The sequence below is a fragment of the Cibotium barometz genome, chromosome 7 (assembly GCF_041138505.1).
Source record: "Cibotium barometz isolate CiBa-2024 chromosome 7, ASM4113850v1, whole genome shotgun sequence".
In the NCBI taxonomy this organism is placed as follows: Eukaryota; Viridiplantae; Streptophyta; class Polypodiopsida; order Cyatheales; family Cibotiaceae; genus Cibotium; species Cibotium barometz.
In genome coordinates, this window is record NC_141052.1 from 59,371,330 (window position 1) to 59,391,980 (window position 20,651).

At 44.7% G+C, this 20,651-nt stretch overlaps 1 protein-coding gene across 1 annotated transcript; it reads left to right on the forward strand.

Moving 5' to 3' along the window:
- Positions 1-169: 169 nt before the first annotated feature.
- On the forward strand, positions 170-18,775 carry FKBP12 (FK506-binding protein 12). The gene is made up of 5 exons (XM_086800879.1): positions 170-336; positions 415-448; positions 563-624; positions 4,277-4,329; positions 18,531-18,775. Exons 1-5 carry the CDS (start codon positions 249-251, stop codon positions 18,630-18,632), a joined length of 339 nt encoding a protein of 112 aa, XP_086657005.1. The 5' UTR covers positions 170-248; the 3' UTR covers positions 18,633-18,775.
- Positions 18,776-20,651: the final 1,876 nt, after the last annotated feature.

The window sequence follows — 20,651 nt, forward strand, 5'->3', positions numbered from 1 at the left end:
TTAAGAATTTTTATATACTCTTTCTCTCAAGCATGCATGTGCATTATTGCAAAAAAGCATTTTGGTGGCTTATTTAAAATAAAACGGAAGCCAATAATTAATTATAATAATTATTGTGTGAACTGTGTGAAGCCTATCAAAACTACATCTGATTATTAAAAAAAACCTTAGAATGCCCTAGGTTATAGTAATACAGTACTAGGCTGCAAAACAAACATTCTCCATTGTCTGTAAGCGGGAGAAACATCATGGGCGTGGAGAAGGAGGTATTGCGACCTGGAAACGGACCCAAGCCCTCCCCGGGTCAAACTGTCACAGTTCACTGCACTGGCTATGGTATGAACCTGCTTTCCTAGTGTTTACTCTTGTGCACGCAACATTTAACATGTCTCTTCTCTTTTCTGCCTTTTACAGGCAAGAATGGAGATCTGTCTCAGAAGTTTTGGAGGTGATTACAGTAGTATATCATTATTGTGCAGATACCTTGAATTTATCCCGAGTAGCCCTTTCTGCTTATTAGGCTAAGTTAATACTGGCTAAGTAAATGCTTTGATTTCCACAGCACAAAAGACCCTGGTCAGAAGGAATTCAAGTTTGCAATAGGACAGGGAAAAGTCATCAAAGGTAATGTAAAAAAAAAACCAGATTGTATATACATATGCATGTATGTATGTATGTGTGTTTGCTTGCCATAGTCACAAGAAACGTCTTGAAAGAGGATTAGGAGAAAGTGAAACTGCCCCTTGATCTCCAGAGTGTCTCTGGGTACAAATACACCAACAAGCGTATGTGTGTGGCTAGAGCTTAAAGGTCTTGGCCTTCCTTGGGTGTCAATTCCCCTACTAGGGATGTACGAGTCAAAAACTCACTGAATCATTTATTCCTTGTGTGTTCCTTCCTGGGCCGCTCTAGGTATAAGCTTAGTGTCAATATATATGGCAACCGTTACGGCCAACTGGGTCCATAACAGAAAGAGAAGAGGAGGGAGAGGAGCAAGAAGAAAGAGAGGAAGAAGACGAAGAAAAGAGGAGGAAGAAGAAAGAAGGTAGGAGAAGCAGACTGAAAAGGGGTTGAAAAGGAGAAGAAGGTTGCGGGCTGCAACAGGGAGGTGCACAAAGAGGCTGGAAAAGTTGTGTTAGATGCAGGGTCGAAACCGTGGTGTGATCTAGCAAAAAACGCCTTAGCACTGCATATCGCGATGAGGCTCTGTTGCATCACATGATTTGCCGCTGCGGGTGAGTCAAACTCCACCTGAGAGTAGCTGAGCCCTAGAAAATGGATATTAGTGAATTTGCCGGGCTCACCAGAGAGGGCTGCCTGGAGCAAATCTCGAATCTGTCTGCACGTGGGGTAGATCCCTACGATCTTGCAAACCAGAAAAATGGGAGGCAATAGTAGAAGGCAAGAGCTGGAGGTCTGCTTCGGAAAAATGGCAAGGGGCGGCAGCCTCGGTCAGGGATGACGGAGTGGCTGTCATGGAGTCCTCCTGAAGGGATGAGACCAGAGAAAGCCGACACCTGTTGAAAGAACATGTGCATGAGTCGATGAGGAAGGGTACAGTTCAAGGTGGGGGTTGACAAGGAAGGGCGAGGGGTTAAGTTGGAAACGGGGAAAGAAGGATGGCCGGTCAGATGCTGGCTGGGCAGGCTGAAGCAAGACAGACCAGGTGGAAGGGTGACGGGCAGCGAAGAGGTGAAAGAGGCAAGGGGGGTGAGAGGGTCACCTGGGCGTGAATGCGCAGGTTGGGTGGAAGAGGTGGAATCAGGGGGCAACCTGTGCAGGATGCATCACCAGGCGGAGGAGAGGAGGGCAGCGATGGCGAATTGGTGGCAGGGCTCAGAGGCGGGGCAGGGCAGAGGGCATGTCGGCGGATAAAGGCGTGAAGGAGATAGGACAGGGGGATGCAGAAGGGAAGGGGTGCAGATCTGCGCTGGGGGGTGTGGGGGTGGTATGCAGGGGGCTCTCCAGCTCTGGATCAACCTTTATGAGTTTTTTACTATTTGTGTGCACTTACTAACCCTAAAACTCACAGATTACACAGGAGGAAAGTCTTGTCTGCAGATCAACATGAAAGCCTAGCAGTTCTAGCAATATCAAAATTCAAGAAACAACAGATGCTTCAGAAGCTCCAAAAGTCTGAGAGGCATAGTGAAAAGAACAATCTTGAGTCCAATCTGAAGTATCTAGAGAAGATGTGTTGTCAACAACTATGTTATTTGAGAAAGAAGTTTCAATATGGAGGAGACATCAAATGTCGAATTAGCAACAAGCGATGTGGAGCTTGGTATGCTACATGAGCTCTTTGGAGACTTGGATGTTCATCATGTTGAGGTATGTGAAGATGAAAGGGTTTCAATGATCAACTACGTGGATTTGCTAGAGGGTGGATGACTGGAAAGCCTAAAGGACGTGGGAGCAAGAGAAGGCTCTCAAGTTGAAGCCAATGGGGACCTAACGTAGGACGATGAGTTATTGGCTTCATCAGACAAAAATCAGGCTGATCCGTTCCATTGGTTGGGGACACGTGTGCGGGTAACATGGACCTTCGTCTCGATTAACACCAAACAAAGAGGCTTCAGATTTTAGCAAGTAAAGCAGTATTTTCTCTAGAGATAGTTCAAGCACTAGATCATGTTTACAAGCAAGATCAAGATCCTGGACTTCACATTCATTCCAATTGTTGCTGTAGAACTATCCACATCCAAATCTAGGCAGAGCGGTGGGTATGATCACCCTTTAGATTGTTCCAAGATTTGTAGGAGGGAATGCTACATGCATCATTCTCAGTGATTGGATGCATGTGACATTCTAGGCTACCAATTAGTTTTAAGGGTAGGTTTTGTAGAGAATCAGCAAATATTATATTTCTAATCTAGAAGGGACAAAATGGGCTATCTGTGAGTGCAATCAACACAAAACGCAAATCAATGTTGGCCTTCTTTTTCTATGAATTGCGAGAAGGGTTTGTTACTTTGTTTAAAGGGAAGTGTTTAAGAAGTTTAGATTTAGCAAACCTAGCAGTTTGTCTGTAAATTTTCAGCTTCGTCCATTCTTTGTAATATACAATAGGTTAGGTTGTAAAATAATTTTTCAGCTAGGGTTTCTTTCCTCTCTTCTTATACTTTGTATGTTTCAGCTTTATACTTCAAAGTAGTTCAAAGAACCACACTTCCATTAGTGCTATTTTGAGAGTCTTGAAAGGCTGCCCCTTTCTCTCATCGTTCAGGTCTTCTCCTTTCTAGGGGGATGTTGAGGTTACCCATTTCTTGTCTTGAAGCTGCAGTCTGGGGATGCCAAGGTTACCCTTTCTTGCCTTGGAGCTGCAATCTGCCAAATCAGGATGTCAAAGTGGCCATACTGCATGAAAACTGGAGCTGGGGATGCTGAGGTTACCCTTTTCTTGCCTTGGAGCTGCAGTCTGCCAAATCAGGCTGTCAAAGTGGCCATACTGCTTGAAAAACTGGTGTGGCTAGTCCTACATGTTTTGGTCCCAAGTTTGGAATCTTGTGACTATAGGCTGTTTAAGCTTGAAAATGCATGGGCTCAAAGATCTTGGATGAGTCAAGTTGGTCTCCTGCTTGGCTGCTACCAGGCCCATGGCCAATGTTGTTCACACACTTGTGTTAATGCTGTTAGGAAGTGGTTTTGCCGCTTGTTTTATCCATAGTCATAGGGAATGGGCATTTTTAGACTCAGGAATGTTGGAGATGGCAGCATCTTTCTGTTCACATTCCCGTCCCATGTCACTCTATAGTCACAAGGAATGGCCATTCTCAATCTTTCCCGTCCCCGTTCCCCGTCCCCATTTCGTGTCCCATGTGATTATGGTTTTATCTAGGTCATGGCTGAGGGGGCACTTGCTCCTCTAGTCATCATGAGGGAACTCTACCAACAGGAGCTCCTACTCTCAAATAGCTGCGTTACTGCTAGCATGGTTCCAAGTTTATTCCCTTGGCTCGCAAAATAGATTGTGCTTTTGCAATCTCATGACATTTGTGGCCTTTTTTTTTTTGGCTGTATGTAGGGTCTATGATCTTTGGCTGTTCAAGCCTTGGCCCTTAGCAGTGTATGTTCTTGCTTCACTTGAAAGAGGGAAAGAGTCAAATGGTCCCTTTGCACCAGCTGAATGGCCATGGAGACCTGGCTTTTTGAACTGCCATGGGTGCTGCATGAATCCAATATCTTTGATGTTTATTCGTAGCTAGCTTCAAATTATATCTAGTAAATGTTGAAATCACTTGATTATTGTTTGATGGTCAAATTGCTTTTGTACCAGGTTGGGACGAAGGAGTATTAAACATGCAACTCGGGGAAGTTGCTCGTCTTCGGGTTTGTTTGTCTCCTTTTTTGGTTGCATTTTTACCTTGTTGATTGCTTGTTTTCATTTTAGAGCAACATGCATACTACATGCTATAGGGTGTACGGCGGAAGATTCATAAGGTATATAAGATACATTTGATTTTCAATTTAGAGCAACATGTTATAGGGTGTAGGGCTGAAGATTCATAAAGTTAAAGATACATTTGTTATGCAAGCATTGTACCTATCATTGCGTGGCCATTCAACAAGCAAATTGCCAGTGTTGCTTCATTCTTGGAAAGTGAATGTTCTCACCTCTTACAATGGCTTGATTGCCACAGTATATAACTTTTTAGTGGCTAATTGCATAATAGTAGACCTTTTCCATGCCCTTCTTTCTATTTGGTACAAAGGCATGTAGCCATTTACATGGTTGTGATGTGTGGATGTAGGCTAATAATGGGCCAGGACACTTTTCCTCTTTAATAGTTGGTTGCAGAATAGTAGATCTTTTCCATGCTCTTCTTTCTATTTGGTACAAAGGCATGTAGCCATTTATATGATAGTGATGTGTGGACGTAGGCTAATAATGGGCTGGGACACTTTTTTTCGTCTTTAGGAGGTTTTTTCTCGAACCTATGTACACACTCTTATGAGTGTATGTAAATGACTTTATCATGTCACTTCACTTGTACTTTACTCATTCTTATCAATTTACTTTGAGTGTTGTGCTTCCGTCTATGTCTCCTTGCTTGTTGCATCTATGTATGTGTTGCTACCTTGACCTCCACTCCAACAATTGGTATTAGAGCAGGTTCTCTTGGCCCTCACCTCTTTGTCATCTTCTCCTCGAGTTACTCTTTTATTATCTCAGATTGAGCTATTCTCTTAGGTGGAGAAGGTATATCCTATAGTGTGATGTTAACAACGTTACCAGAGTCTTTATGTGTTTCGGAGCGTTTTAGGTGCATTTCGGGGCATGTTCGCATTCTATAAGGTTTCCACAGATATCTTGAGAGAGTATCAATTCGAATTGTTTTTGTTCGATTTTAGGTTTGTTGCACAACAATAGTAGCATTTGGTGTGCAGATAGGGCTATCGTCATCTTTGATATCGCATCTTCGAGCTCATCTTTAATAGCATCGTCAGCATTATCATTGATTTTTGCATTCTTGTGAAGTATCATTTCCACACTCTACACTACAATTTTTCATTCAATTTGCAGATTTTCTTTTTCATCAGTGATCTACTAGTAGTCATCTCAGTTGTATTTAGTGGGCACTGACAGTACCTGTAGATAGTTGGGATATTTGCATTCTGTGTTAGAGATTAGTTATTTATAGGCTGAAATGGCAGGCAATGATGTATTTAGGATGCTATTTGTGGAGGATAAGCTTGATGGGACCAACTACCTGTTGTTGTCCTACATGATGCGCCATGTATTGGTCGCCAAAGGGCTTTGGAATGTTGTTAATGGCATTGAGGCACACTCTACCTCGTCTGTGCAGCAACATAGTATAGGTACTTTAGATGCTCATATGAGTTTTGATGTCATTATGGCATCTGTCTCCACACCTCCCACAACGGAACAAGCTAGGTGGGATGGCAAGGATGCATAGGCACATGCATTAGTAGCACTTTCAGTGAATGACAAGGAGCATGATTCCTCATACTTGCTCATGTAAAACTGCAAAGTATGCTTGGGATGCGCTTGTTGCGCTTTACCAGGTGAATAACGAGGCACGAGTGGCCTACTTGCACAAGCAGTTAGAGTTTGAGCTTATGAATGATGGAGATTTAATAGATGAGTTTCTCATAAGGAGTAAAGATCTTAGGGAGCTGCTTGCATGTATTGATGAGGCCTATTTGGACATTTCTTTGGTGTCTACTGTTCTCACAACTCTATTGGATTCATACCAGGGTTTTGCATGTACACTTTTGCTCATGATGAAGGGGAACCCCAATGCCCTTACTTCTGATGAGTTAGTTGCAAATTGGAATTCGGAGAACAAATTGACCCCTTCTCTTGGGGAGGGAAATGTAAATAATTCTCCTTTTCGTGATCCTTAGAAGTGAGAACGAGATTCTTAAGAGTATCTCAAGTACTGGATAATGACCTGTGGGTCTTGCGTAAAGTGGGGATGAAGTGCAAGTAAGGCATGAAACCCCCTTGCGGGATGGGGACACATCCATGAGCTCACCCCAAGGGGTATGGCATTTCTTACTCAGAAATCGGTCGGGTTTGAAGGATTTTGCCTACTACTATGGAGGACCAAACCCACCAGCTTGGCAATCCAGCTCCAGCGGATTGGCAACAAGCTTTGGAGCGACTGCAACAGCAGTACCAACAACAACTTCAAGAGTCCATGGCCACATTGGCTTCTTAGGTCTAGCAAATGTAGACGGATCACCATTCTCATTCAAGTTTTGGCAATCATAGATGGTTTAAATGCCCTAAACGACCCAATGTTCCTCAAAACCATAATGTGGAATCTTCAACTTTAGAAGATTGCTTCGATAAAGGAAAACATGCAGTAGCTCATGCACTTCATGTTAGTCCTAACCTTGATACATATATAGCAAACTTTATTGCGTCAGTTGATGACAACAGCGAGGATTCTTCCAGCACGACTTCAAAGTAGAACAAGATGATATTGAAAAGTCCTTGGATTCTCTATCTCAACATGATGAGTCACCAACGGTGGACTTCTTTGAAGACACAGAGACTACCAAAGCGAGAACTTTGCATGTCCAAAAAAAAAAACATTAAAAAAAACAACTAAAACCTTCTCTACTATCTTTTATAGGTGCATGCAAAGAGAGAGAGAGAGAGAGAGAGAGAGAGAGAGAGAGAGAGAGAGAGAGACTCACCCCTTCTCTACTCCTCCACGGTTGCAGCTGTGTGCAAACGGAGGTGCGAACACAGAGAGAGAGAGAGAGAGAGAGAGAGAGAGAGAGAGAGAGCACAACCGTGAACTTTGCATGTCCAAAAAAAAAATATAACATAAAAAAAAAACAACTAAAACCTTCTCTTTAACGTTAAAAAGAAAACAACTAAAGCCCACAACCGTGAACTTGCATGTCCACGATTGCAGAGAGAGAGCCGTTTCTTAGGCTCCCTCTCCGGAATCGAACCCTAATTCTCCATCACCTGTCACCACCATGGTAGGCCTCTATCCTACCATCGAAAGTTGACAGGGCAAAAATTTGAATGAAGCATCGCCGGCGTCGAGGCCGTGCGATTCGGGAAGTTATCATGATTCACCGCATTACCGGGCAAGCCCGCATCGGCCTTTTATCTAATAAATGCGTTCCTTCCAGAAGTCGGGAGTTGGTGCACGTATTAGCTCTAGAATTACTACGGTTATCCGAGTAGCAAGGTACCATCAAAGAAACTATAACTGATTTAATGAGCCATTCGTAGTTTCACAGTACAAGAGAGTTTATACTTACACATGCATGGCTTAATCTTTGAGACAAGCATATGACTACTGGCAAGATCAACTAGGTAGCTATCCTCGGTAACACAAGCGGCACGAAGGCCGTGTGCTCCGACTCCGCACACTCGGCGCACGGCCACGGGGCAGAGCGCTCCTTCTTAGGCACCCGAACGAAAAGGGACCGGGGAGGAGGAACGCACCGGTTACAGGCAACGGCACGACTTCGCGCATGTGCAAGACGGTCGAGCACCGGTTGCGGGCCAACGTGCGGGGATGCGCGCGACGCAACGGCTCGTGCAGAGGCGTGCGACGCCGCACGGAGGCACCCAGGCCACCAACGCTCGACAGAACGTCACAAAGCGAGACGCCACACGGAAGCAAAAGTTGGAAGAAGAAAATTGATGAAGAAGATGCGACCATGGACATTCCAATACTAGCCGGATACTGAATACACCGCGGAAGATGCACCTGCCAATTGGTCTCTTCAAAGCACAATGTCACCCTGAAGAACAAAGAAATTTGCTTGGCTCTGAATTCCCACACTAGTGTGTGCAGTGAACTCCATTCACCCAACAGTGGACTGTGAACACATCAAGTCTGAGAAAACCTCGAACAATGAACTTAGAAGACATCCGGTCCATAGCTAAGAAATTGGCTTTGAATTCTCACACTAGTATGTAGTGAACTCCATTCACCCAACAATGGACAGTGAACACATCACGTCCTAGAAAACCTCGAACAATGAACGTGCACACCACAGGTAATCAATCATGTAAAGCATATGACGCTGGCCAGAGGTATATGGCTGCATTTGGCCTCTCTTTACAACAGGGTATCGCCCATGAAGAGGATTTCCTTGGAAGTACAGATGTGGGTTATGAGCCCTGCAAAGTCGTCGACGATGCGGGAGCATATTAACAAGCTGCAGGCTCTTCAGCAGGAAGTTCTCCAGGTTGGGAAGGAGATATCGTCAGAGGACATGGCCACAACATTGCTGTCACATTTGCCCTCTTCGTACTCAGCATTTTACTCGTATTTGATTACCAGTGGCAGGCTCAGCACCATCACGTGGGAGGAGCTTGTGCCCATGGTCTTGGACCAGGAGGAACGATTCACGAACCCTCCTCAGGGTGGAGGTTCGGAGGCCTTAACTGGCCAACGGTCGAAAGGCCGTAACTCGGGCAAAGGGAAGGCTTCATCGAAGAAGTCTTCTGAGAAGAAGTCCGACACTGACCACGAGAAACTGAAGGCAGAGAGGACCGACCTGTAATGATTGTGGCGAGAAAGGCCACTATTGGAGGCAGTGTCCCAAGCGGAAGACCGAGAAGGGTGAAGATTCCTTAGCAGCAATCATGAAGACTCTGGCTTTTGTGCACGTGGAGGTGGTGGACACCGCTGTTTCATTTTCTTCAGGCAGGGAGGAGATTGGAGGATTCTCCGCAACGGATACTAGGGAGTGGATTCTAGATAGTGGTGCTTCCAGGCACATGACTCCTTCCCGTCCCGGTTTACAGGATCTTTGCAGGCTTTCTGGTCACATACTTATTGGGGATACGTCCACTATCCCAGTTCACAGTGAGGGCAGGATGGAGATAGTTCCCCGATGGCAGAGGGGGGAAGCGTTCCTCCCAGGTGTTGTATGTTCTGGCACTTGGTTTTCATATGTTGTCAGTGCATCAGGTTTGCAAGACTGGCGTATGGGTGGAGTTTGATGAGCATTTTGTGGTCCTCAGGTTTGTGGTGAGTGGCAGTCTGGTAATGGCCACTTAAGTGTGGATACGCTGCAGGTACAGGCTTTCCGGGACCAGATGGTGGATAGCTTACCAGTAGATGGCAGCAATTGGCAGGAACTCTCCAGTACTGATGTTGGTAGTTCTTGTGTTCGTCTGTCAGAGGAAACTAAACAGGTCACTTATGCTCTGTTGTCTCGTTGTATTCGGGACAAAGAACCTCCAGTAGATGAGGATGTTCTTTCCACGGGGACCTTTCGGAAAGCCAGGCAGGTGGCAGGCGATTACTTGCAGAAGGAGGTGGTTTCTCCAGGCTTTGTGGTTCCGGATTCAGAGGGGGTGGTTGACAGGTTTTAGAAGGCCTTGCGTGGTCTTCATCAGGTTTCCAGGACTTGTTTTTGCACAGTAACAGGTGTAGATCCTTGTGAGCAGTGTGATGCCTCTTTGATTCAGAAGCAGAATGGTTCATTGATCTGGTTGATTGACACCAGATTGGTCGGGAGCTTCCTGATGAGGCAGTTGAGCTCATGGTTGCAGATGACTCTTTGGGAGGCAGGATTGGACGGGAGCTTCTCATGGTTGCAGATGACTCTTTGGGAGGCAGGATTGCGTTTCTTGTGGTTTCTGCGGCATGCGAAGGATCATGGACTCTTGTACACAGGAGGGGGATTGTTGGATGGAGTCCGACTCCACGGTTGGAGTGACTCAGTTTGGGGAGGAGATCCGGACACGAGGAGATCTACTTCAGGCCCAGGAGCAGTTTTACAAAGCAGTAAAAGGCAGTCATCTTTTGCCTTGTCGAGCACAGAGGCAGAGTACCGGGCTGCTTGTGATGCTGCTTGTGAGGTGGTGAAGATGCAGAGGTTGCATTGCAGGTTTGAGCTTCCACTGGAGGAACCCATGGTCATCCAGAGGCACTTTGTTCGTGAACAGATCGTTGCTGATGACATCTTGCTGGACGGAGGACAGTACGGTGGACCTCTTCACGAAGTCACTCTCTTAGGATTTGCTCAGGCGGCACCCCAGCTCCCTGTGGTTGGTTTCACAGCCAGGAGCTGAGAGGGGGTGTTAGAAGTCATCTCCTGTCCAGTTTTATACGCCAGGGCCTTTGTTGTGGGTGTGCCCGTCCTTATGAGGTGTTTTATCATTTTTCCCCACTCTCCACATTTTTCCTTTAATTTTTTCATTTTTTCTGTGGCTTGGGAGGCAGCCCTGAGCTAGCAGGAGGATCCATTTGCTGGCCGACTACATCAGGATGTGTGTACTGGAGCTGGTCGACTGTACTTGATCAGTCGTGGACCCTCAGTGCTAGCCGACTGGCTGCATATTGCTGGCCGACTGATGATGCAGTCAAGGAGTGCCTTTTCAGCAGGCCGACTGCTCATATGGGGGCATATAAATAGGCCCCCAGTCCCCTTGCCACTTGTGTACCATACCCGGGATTTTCTTGTGTATATAGAGCAGAGTTACATGCCTATATCTCTCTCTCTCTTGTGCTGTATTTTTTTGCATGCGTTTTTTGCTCGTGTTCCCTGATCTGGTCATCATCTCTGCTGCGTATTCTGACAGACGTACCTACCAATCTCCTCCTCGCGACGTCCCATACCGCCATGAAGCTACCCTCGCGGGCCTCGAGATTGCTGCCGGCCTCGGCTGCGTAAAGCAGGTGCACGTCTGCACTAGATCCAGGCTCCAGACCATAGAGCTCTCACAAATCTCGCGAGACTCTATATGACTAATGACTAACCTTGGCCACCCTTTTAAGGCAATTGGCTGGTCATCGGGCGTCCACACTTGGGCGCCCGTCCGTAAGTCTCTCTAACTCAAGTTCACAAGTTTCCTCGCACTTTTATTGTGTAAAGATCGAATTTTCTCTCCACTTGCCCTCTTCACGATGTCGACCCAAGAATCGGAGTTGGAGTCCCTTGTCGAACGCGAAGGCTTGACGGCTACGGAAGATACCGATGCTTATCTTTTTGACGATTATGTGTCAAAATCGGATTTCCAAGAGTTCAAAGTTGCTCTGGAAGCTTTTTCTTCGGAACGTCAGGCACAAATCGCTGCCCAGATGCAAGCTTTGCAGAACTCCATCTCTCTCTTGACCACTACCCTCTCTACTCTTTCGGGTATGGATACCTTGGCCTCTACTTTAGGCCCCAATATTACTCCGGAACCGTTCGGGGGCGAGCAAAAGCAGCGTACCAAGGAGATCGTGGACACTTGGCTACATAAGTGGCAGGTCCATTTTCAGTTTCATCCATATGATGATGGAAAAAAGATCCAGTTAGCAGCAGGTTTCCTCTCAAGCAAAGCTTTGCTTTGGTGGAAGGAACTCAACCCTAAGCCAACAACTTGGGCACAATTCGAAGACGTCTTCAAGAAGGAATTCCTCAAGAAAGAGGACGATTATGATGTTGTTGCCCAGTTTACAGCTTTGACCATGACCTTGCAGCACCTCACTTATGAGGTCTATCTCCAGAAGTTTAGGGACTTGCAAATGAATGCTACAAAGATGGATCCCACTACTCTTTTGGAGTTCTTCGTAGCTGGTTTACCAGACTCATACAGTTTACAGGTTAAAAATGCCAAACATTGGACGAGGCCATTCATTCAGCTCGTATCTATGATGATACAATGGTCTCTTCCAAGTCGAAACCCGTTACCGAGCAGGGGAACAAGCATAAAAGAAAGTTCTCCACACCTATGGCTAACACGATTGAAGGAAAGTCTTTGGACCAACCTTTGAAGAATTCAAGTTCGACACCAGCCAAGAAGAAACGACTCCTTAAAGCTTTGAAGCTCAAAAAGGAGGGACGTTGTTTTATCTGCGAAGAAAAAGGACACATGCGTAATGAGTGCCCAAAGCAAAAGGGTGCAAAGACCAACGCAGGACCCAAGCCAAAGGTAGCTAACCAGTTGTCTTTGATAGGTACGTCAGTTACTGTACTTTCTCGCCCTAGTACATGCTCTGATTGTTTGTTCAACTCTAAAGTATTTGGCTTGCATGATCTTCTCCGAGTTTATGGAGAAGTGAATGGCCATAGAATTCACATTCTTCTAGACCTTGGTAGCTCACACAACTTTGTTAACTACAAACTTGTGCAGGAATTGAGTCTTGATACGACACCCAGCGATCATACCTATGAGGTACGCCTACTTGTGGGAAGGCAAGTATGGGATCGAAAGGTGGAGATGCTTCCAATCCAGATTCAGGACTACAAAGATACTTTGGAATGCTATGTTAGGCACCTAGAAAATGTAGACTTGTTATTAGGGATAGCATGGTTTAAGACTCTTAAGTCCAGATAGATTGGTCTAGTCATATTTTTTCTTTTCAGCATAAGGACACCCAGTATAGTATTTTAGGTGATTGTATACATCCCTCTCTGGGACATCTTGTAAATACAGTTGGTTTTGGAAATATAATGGATTCTTCTTTGTATACCGCTTTCCATTGTGTATTGATTCCACTTTCTTCCTTTCTCATCCCTTCCATGGAAGTCAATGAATTAAGTGTGTTTGAAAGCAAAGAATTTCAGATGATACTTGATTCGTTTCAAGATGTATTTTCTAAGGAATTGCCATCGAGTTTACCACCTGAACGGGCCGTAGATCATCGTATTGACTTAATCCCTGGTGCTCATCCTGTCAGTATTTCACCTTACAAGATGAGCCAAGCTGAGGAAGATAAGTTGGCTAAACAACTCGAAGATTATTTGAGGATGGGATAGATCCGTCCAAGCACCTGTGTTGCTTAGGAGAAAGAAGGACAACACCTGGAGAATGTGTATAGCGCCAATGGATGATTCGGAATGGTTTACTACTCCGTAAAAAAATAGTTTAATCTAAAAAAAAACAAAAGCGCCGAATGCTTTTTTGGATTTTTTTCCCTCTTGGAATTAGCGCCGCTGACCTGCTGCTTTCGTCACCTGCGTTACTGCCGTCACCGACCGAGCTACAGGCGCCTGCTTTGCTGTCGTCGGCCACCTCGCTGCCATCCACTCGTTCCAGCCAATGCCTATGCTCAGGTGTCCAGGGTAGCCTGCGCCGGCCTGCGCTTAGGCTTGGCTGCCTGCACAGGCCTGGCCGCCTGGCTGCATAGGCCCAGGTGCCCGCCAGCCTGGTCACCTGGTTGCGTAGGCCTAGGCGCCTGACCGCCTGGTTGCGTAGGCCTAGGCGCCCGCTTGACCGCCTGAAACTGCCGGTAGCCCACATCCAGTACGCCAACGCCCGCCAGCTTTCACACCTCTCGCACACTTCTCTCTCTCTCACGTTCAACAAAAAAAACGAACATGCTTTTTTCTGTTTTCTCTCAACAGTTGCGACTGCACAAACATGAATCTTCAGCCTTCTTCTTGCAAAGCAAAACAACCCTACCATCTACCTACACCCTCATCACGGGTTTCTTTGATGGAAAAGCACATACTAACTGAAAAACAGCAGCATGCATAAACAAACCAGCAAGCTTCTTGAACACATACCTTTCTTCGACCTCATCTTCTCTACCTACCGACTTGCTCGTTCACGAGGCACGCTCTGATACCACTCAAATCCCCACCGGATCTCCTCGTGGAACGCTCTTGGTATGAGACTCGAAACATGCAAACAAACAAACAAACATGGGGGTGCAGGCCTGACTCACCTCCCCACCACGACAGCTGTGGGCAATCCCACAGTCTTGGCTGTCCCCACTGAGCCACGAGCTGAGCTAACTAGGTTGACGTACTGACCAATCTCCTCCTCGCGACGTCCCATACCGCCACGAAGCTACCCTTGCGGGCCTCGAGATTGCTGCCAGCCTCGGCTGCGTAAAGCAAGTGCACGTCTGCACTAGATCCAGGCTCCAGACCATAGAGCTCTCACAAATCTCGCGAGACTCTATATGACTAATGACTAACCTTGGCCACCCTTTTATAGGCTCTTGGCCGGTCATCGAGCGTCCACACTTGGGCGCCCGCTCGTTAGTCTATCCCTAACTTAGCTCGCCAATCAGCGTGCCTAGCTCCAAGCTTTCCCAAACCTCGAAGCTAGTCTTGTGTGCGTGTAGCACATAGTAGATACACATTGTGCACATGACATTTCCTCAGATTCATTTCTCTCAGGAGAGGTCTCCTGCTCTTCCTCATCTTCTGTGTCTGTCATCTTGCTGAAATTTTCAGCAATGGCTTTCCTCGAGACAACCACGAGCTCACCCCCTTAAGAAAGTTGTTGATGGGTCCCGGCAACGGAACCTTGAAACCGGCCTCCGGTAGAAACCAAAGTGGGGTAGACTAACAGTCACCCAATCCAATTGTAGTCTAGACAAATAATCAAATAAATAGGAGCTAGAGTGCTCCAAAACAAAAAGGAGAACGACACCTGTTGGCCCCAAAGCTTGGCGCCCCTCTCGGTACTTCTTTATTCAATTTCAATGGAAAGATTTAGATGATTACAACATGGCCATCCTTGGCTCGTATGTCTGCAAGTCCAATCTCCAATCCTCAGTACCTCTTAGCATAGAAGTTACACAGTGTGGTGTCCCAAGAACACCACACTATTATCACCTCTAATCTGCTAAGTCTGTACATCCATGAGGCTTTGAATAAGCATCTGACTGAACCATGCACATAGCCATAATCTCAGCCATGAAAACCAGTCCACGAACTCATCCAAAACAGCCCACAAACTTGTCCTGTTTTCACCCTCTGAACTGCCAAACCCTTCCTCTCACAAAGGACTGAGAGAACCACTCTAGAGCAGTCTTGAGCCAGTGAAAAGAGAGACTTCAAAAGACATCACCTGCAGTCCCACCCTCTGAACTGCCAAACCCTTCCTCTCACAAAGGACTGAGAGAACCACTCTAGAGCAGTCTTGAGCCAGTGAAAAGAGAGACTTCAAAAGACATCACCTGCAGTCCCACTTGCTCACAAAGAAAGAGAAACTTACAGTCTTGATGCCAGTTTCCACAATGAAGAAAAGACTGGAGGAAAAGCCCCGAACTGTCTTGTTCTCTTGTCTTGCAGCCGGAAGCGGGAGAAAACTTGTCAGAGAACCTGCTGTCCAGCCTTGTGTTCCCTTCTCACGACTCACGCTTCCCAACTGACAACCATCTTCTTGCCAAAAGCAAAGGAGGGAGAAGAAAGCTTCTGTAGGCGACTGTTTTCTCCGCAGCACAACAGTCGGCTATCCTCCCAAAGACCCAAGAAAGAGAAAGACAGTATGGCCTGTGTCTCTAGCACAGCAGCCAGTTTCAGTCCCTTAACAGCATACGTGGAGGAGTGCTAGGCTGTCCCTGTAGTCTCAGCAAATCAGCCCGCCTGCAGCCTTTCCAAAAAGCCTCCTGTGGTCAGCAGCGCAGAGTTCCCAGCTTCAGATTTTTCCTACGCCTGCAGCCAGCACCGCCTGTCTACTGTCCCTTCCAAAAACAGGAGTCCAAGGGGCGCAGCCTGCAGCCAGACTGTACACGATTCTTTTTCCAGAAACTTCCATGCCTACCAATCAGCGCTGCCAGTCTGTTTTCAGAAAAATCCCCCACGCCTTTCCATCCACACTGCCTGCCGCCTTGCTCTTTCTAGAAGCAAGAGAGAGGAAGAGGGGGGAGAGGCGTGTACTTCCAAAAACGGAGTAGCCCCTTCTCTCCATAAAAATCCTAAGGCCCTAAGGCCCTTCATAAGTTTATTAAAACTTATGCCTAGGGGCCACCCAAGGTTATAAACATTAAAAACTTTATTCCCTTGGTCCCCCTTCACACTTGGGGATGTCCACACATTAACCTTTTGTCCGGGCACCCAGGTTTGAACAATTAAATGTTTATCTTGCTCACTGACCACCATGCCCACACTTGTGTTGTACCAATTTCACAGGGTCATGACAACCTCCGGTCTATCCATTTTCTAGAAATCTCTTAGTGCTAGGGCTTGGCACCACTTTTCTCAATGCGGGGGATATCTCTACTTTGTGACCTTTATTAATGATTACTCCAAGCACACTTGGGTGTATCCGTTGAAGGCAAAGTCAGAGGTTTTTACATGCTTTAGACGCTCTGTTTCTATGGCTGAAAATGTGTTTGCATGTAAAGTTGGCACCCTTCGTACAGGTGGAAGGGTGGAGTATATGTCAAAGGAGTTTTATGTATATATGGTTGAAAAAGACATAAAATATCAATATAGAGTGCATTGTATACCTCTGTAAAACGGTGTGGTAGAGAGGAAGAAATCTCTCTCATGGAGATGATACGTTACATGATTAAAGGCTAGGATTTGTCTCATAAGAAAAGCTTTATATGGCCTTAAGTAGGCTCCCAGAGCATGGTATAAGAAGATAAACGCATACTTGGTTGCAAATGGTTTTTGCAATAGTCCAACTGAGAGTACTCTTTATGTAAAGAAGAGTAAAGATTGTTTTTTGGTCATCGTTTTATACATTGATGACGTGCTGCTCTTAGGCCCTAATGAGGAGAAGATTTCAACCTTCAAGGTTGAATTACGTGTGTCATTTGTGATGGTAGATTTGGGCTCGTTGTATTATTACTTGGGCATACAATTTATGGAGTGTGATGATGGTATTTTGATGTTGTAATCAAAGTACATACAGAGGCTATTGATATGGTTTGGTCTTGAAGACTGTAAACTTGTTGATACTTATAGGGCATTTAGTTCCCTGGCTTATTCTATGCTAAGAGAAGTGATATTCACGCATGCTTTCAATGATTACACACGAGTGTCCACCTCCATCTTCATTGATAGCCAAAGTGCATTAGCCATTGCAAGGAATCCAATGTTTCATGTTCGCACAAAGCACATTGAGGTGTATTATCATTATGTCAAGGAGAGGGTCATTGCAGGAGAGATTAGCTTGACGTTAGTGGGGATGTCATAGTATCTAGTTCATACTATGCATGATGGAGTTGATGGTTTATTGTCTGGTGGATGACTACCATGAGGTTATAAATTGCACTTTGTTATAAGGTGAATTTGGGCATGAACCTAGATTCATCTAGGTATATATATATGTCTCTACACATGACAATGTGATAGATATGTTCACAAAGATTCTCTCGTGAGAGAAGTTTGAAGCTTTTCGCAAAACTTTGGGCTTATTGCCATTTGGGGATTGATGAGCCACATGATCCCTATACATATTCATATCATCTCTATAGGGAGGACTCGTAGCTATTTATATGGTAGTGATCTGTGGACGTGTCACGTAGGCTAATAATGGGTTGGGGTACTTTTTCTCGCTTTAGGAGGTTTTTTTTTCCCGAAGCGTATGTACACACTCTTATGAGTGCGTGTAAGTGACCTTATCATGTCGCTTCACTCGTACTTATTCTCATCAATCTACTTTGAGTGTTGTGCTTCCATTTATCTCTCCTTGCTTGTTGTCTCTATGCTTGTGTTGCGACCTGAATGAGTATGATGGATTTGGCTTCAGGGCAACCGGACCTCGATATAGTTCAAGATAAGTAGTGCTTTTCAGCTGATGACAATCAAAAGGAAGATCAAGGGATGCCATGACCTAGGTGCAGGGCCTCCTTAGAACACATGTTAATATGACTTCTGTATTGGGTTCGCATTTACTTATGCAAGAGAGGCTTACATTGGGGGAGAGTAAGAGGTTTGACTTTGATTGGGAGGCAGAAGGCAAGATTTTGCATTCGTTAGAGCAAAATAAGAGTCCTGAGCTCTGAGGAAGGGACTTGAGTATGACAGGGGTGTGTGCTTGCAGGGTTGCAAGATTTGGTGCAATGCTTTTTTTAAGAGGGGAGATGTGTTGTGTGCAGTTTCAAGCGAAAAGCTCTTTATGAGTGCCAAGTTGGGTCTCACCTGCTGTGACTGGGTTTGGACTGTTATGTGTGGATCATGGACATTGCGTGGATTTTATTCTGTGTTGTTTTCTACAGCTAGAGAGTGGTGCATCTTATCTAAACCTCCTTTTGGAGTTTCAAACACGAAAGTACACGGTTAATTCTTTTTATAAAGCTGGATAAATGATCTTAGTGCTTGCTTGCTGGCTAGCTGTGTATGCTTATTATTCTTTTGTACAGGACTGTTTTTGATAGGTTGTTCTTTCATGGATGCAGTGCTCTCCAGACTATGCATATGGTGCTGGGGGTTTCCCTGGTTGGGGAATTCAACCGAACGCAGTTCTTGTGTTTGAGATTGAGGTCTTAAACATCTCTTAGATGTCAGATATGAATTACTGCATTGTCAACTTTTCATCCTGTCTCATATTTAAGAATGACGTGGGAGCGAATGAGCTCCTGACTGGACAATCTTCTGAAGTCCTTGGAACAAATTATCAATGTAAAGACGTGTTTTTTTGCTGGTAGCTTGTGGTTAATTAGCTCTCATGCCTTGGTGTGTGCACAAAACTGAGCCAAGCTAGGCTGTTCACAGACCCTAGTCATATAATTCTTGTGAGAATCATGTATTTTGGTTGAGCTTGATTGGACTTTTGATTTAAGTTCAATCTTTTAATACTAGTCTTGTAAGGAAAAAAAAAATAAAATCGCATGGCTTTTAGAGAAATTTGTAGAAAATCCTTAAAAAAAAAGCGTTTTCCTAAAACACAAGATTGTAATTGAATACATATACGAAGTGCCAAAATTTTTAAAAGGTATATTTATGTGATTGTCATTTATGCACTTAATAAATACAGAAGCTCTATTTTGAATTCTTTTTCTAGAACAATTTCTAGCATGTCACAAAAATAATCTTTCAAATTCGGAGCATTGGGTGAAGATATTTTTTCATGTTTTTGTTATTTTTAGAAATCATAGATTTGTTAGTTACATGCTCTCCCAACAACAAAAGTGTCTTTCTTTAACTGTTAATGATATTATCATCATAGTACACAACCCACTTTGATCTCTTACTACTTGCACTTGTTTAAGGGATTTCTTACTTTGTGTAATCGTTGCAACCCTCTTTCTAAAGATATAGCTATGTATGCAAACCAAGACTTACTTCCCCCATGTAGCATATATTATCCGCAAAATGAAATCATATTATAAGAGAATACAATGTGTGGTGTACACAAGAGAACACTAAAAAAGAAGTTGAATCTTTCACAACATAAAACTTTAAAACTCAAATTGCAAAATAATAGAGATAGATAAGAATATTATATTACTAAAGTGATACAATAGATGGCAAAGCCCTACCCGTGTGCTTTTTTATGAAGAGAGCTTTGACGGTTGATCTAAAACTACTAAGATGAAGATTGTATGTTGGTAAATACTAGGGAGCTACCTCACATTGGATGACTATGGAGAAGGGACTAGCAAATCAAAGAGAAAAAGTGTAGTCATGTAGCTTGATTGTACTCCAATTTATGTTGTACTCAAAATCATTCATACGTTATAAAACCTTACTCAAAATCGCACACTCGAAAAAGCTACCATATGATACGAGATTGATTAGTAAACTTAATTCTTTCTTAATTAGCAAAGTCATGTATAGAAAGACTACAAATAACTCACTATAGAGAGCCACAAATTTCGCACATCCTTTATGGATATCTCCACATGACTTTGCTAATTCAACAAATTGTTGCATTCCCAAGACTTAACACATAGCCACTCATAAATCTCGTATCATGCACATCTACCTCCTTGCTAGCCTCATAAAACAACCCATAATGTAAGGTGCCTCTCACATCTCATATTACATCTCACACTACCCCAGCATGCATCTAGATGTTGAAGGCCATGCCTTGGAGACCTTCATTAAAAGCATGCAATTCTAGAAATTCCATGAGGGGCATTGTATGAAGCATCCAATCTTTGTGGAGCTAGAGGGATGGTCGAGGTGAAGGTATCTAGGGAAAATTGAACTGTAGCTTTGGATTCTGCTCCAGCTCTTGCTCGAATAGGTTCTAGGGATGGTCGAGGTGAAGGTATCTAGGGAAAATTCCATGAGGGGCATTGTATGAAGCATCCAATCTTTGTGGAGCTAGAGGGATGGTCGAGGTGAAGGTATCTAGGGAAAATTGAACTGTAGCTTTGGATTCTGCTCCAGCTCTTGCTCGAATAGGTTCTAGGCCCATCTTCATTCGAGTGAAAAATTGGGATGACTCTGAGGTACATGGGAGCGTAGTAGTACTCTTTCCAATACTTGGCCTGGAGAAGGTAGGTCGTTGGCCGCCACACTTGTTCACCCATGAGTTTGTGTGATTGGGGTAGCGTTGGCATGTGGTCCCT

Excerpts from the sequence above, each read along its gene's own strand:
- FKBP12 (XM_086800879.1), top strand. The coding sequence starts at position 249 with ATGGGCGTGGAGAAGGAGGTATTGCGACCTGGAAACGGACCCAAGCCC. Across the intron at positions 449-562 it reads CTGTCTCAGAAGTTTTGGAG|CACAAAAGACCCTGGTCAGA; the intron begins GTGATTACAGTA and ends TGATTTCCACAG. Across the intron at positions 625-4,276 it reads ACAGGGAAAAGTCATCAAAG|GTTGGGACGAAGGAGTATTA; the intron begins GTAATGTAAAAA and ends CTTTTGTACCAG.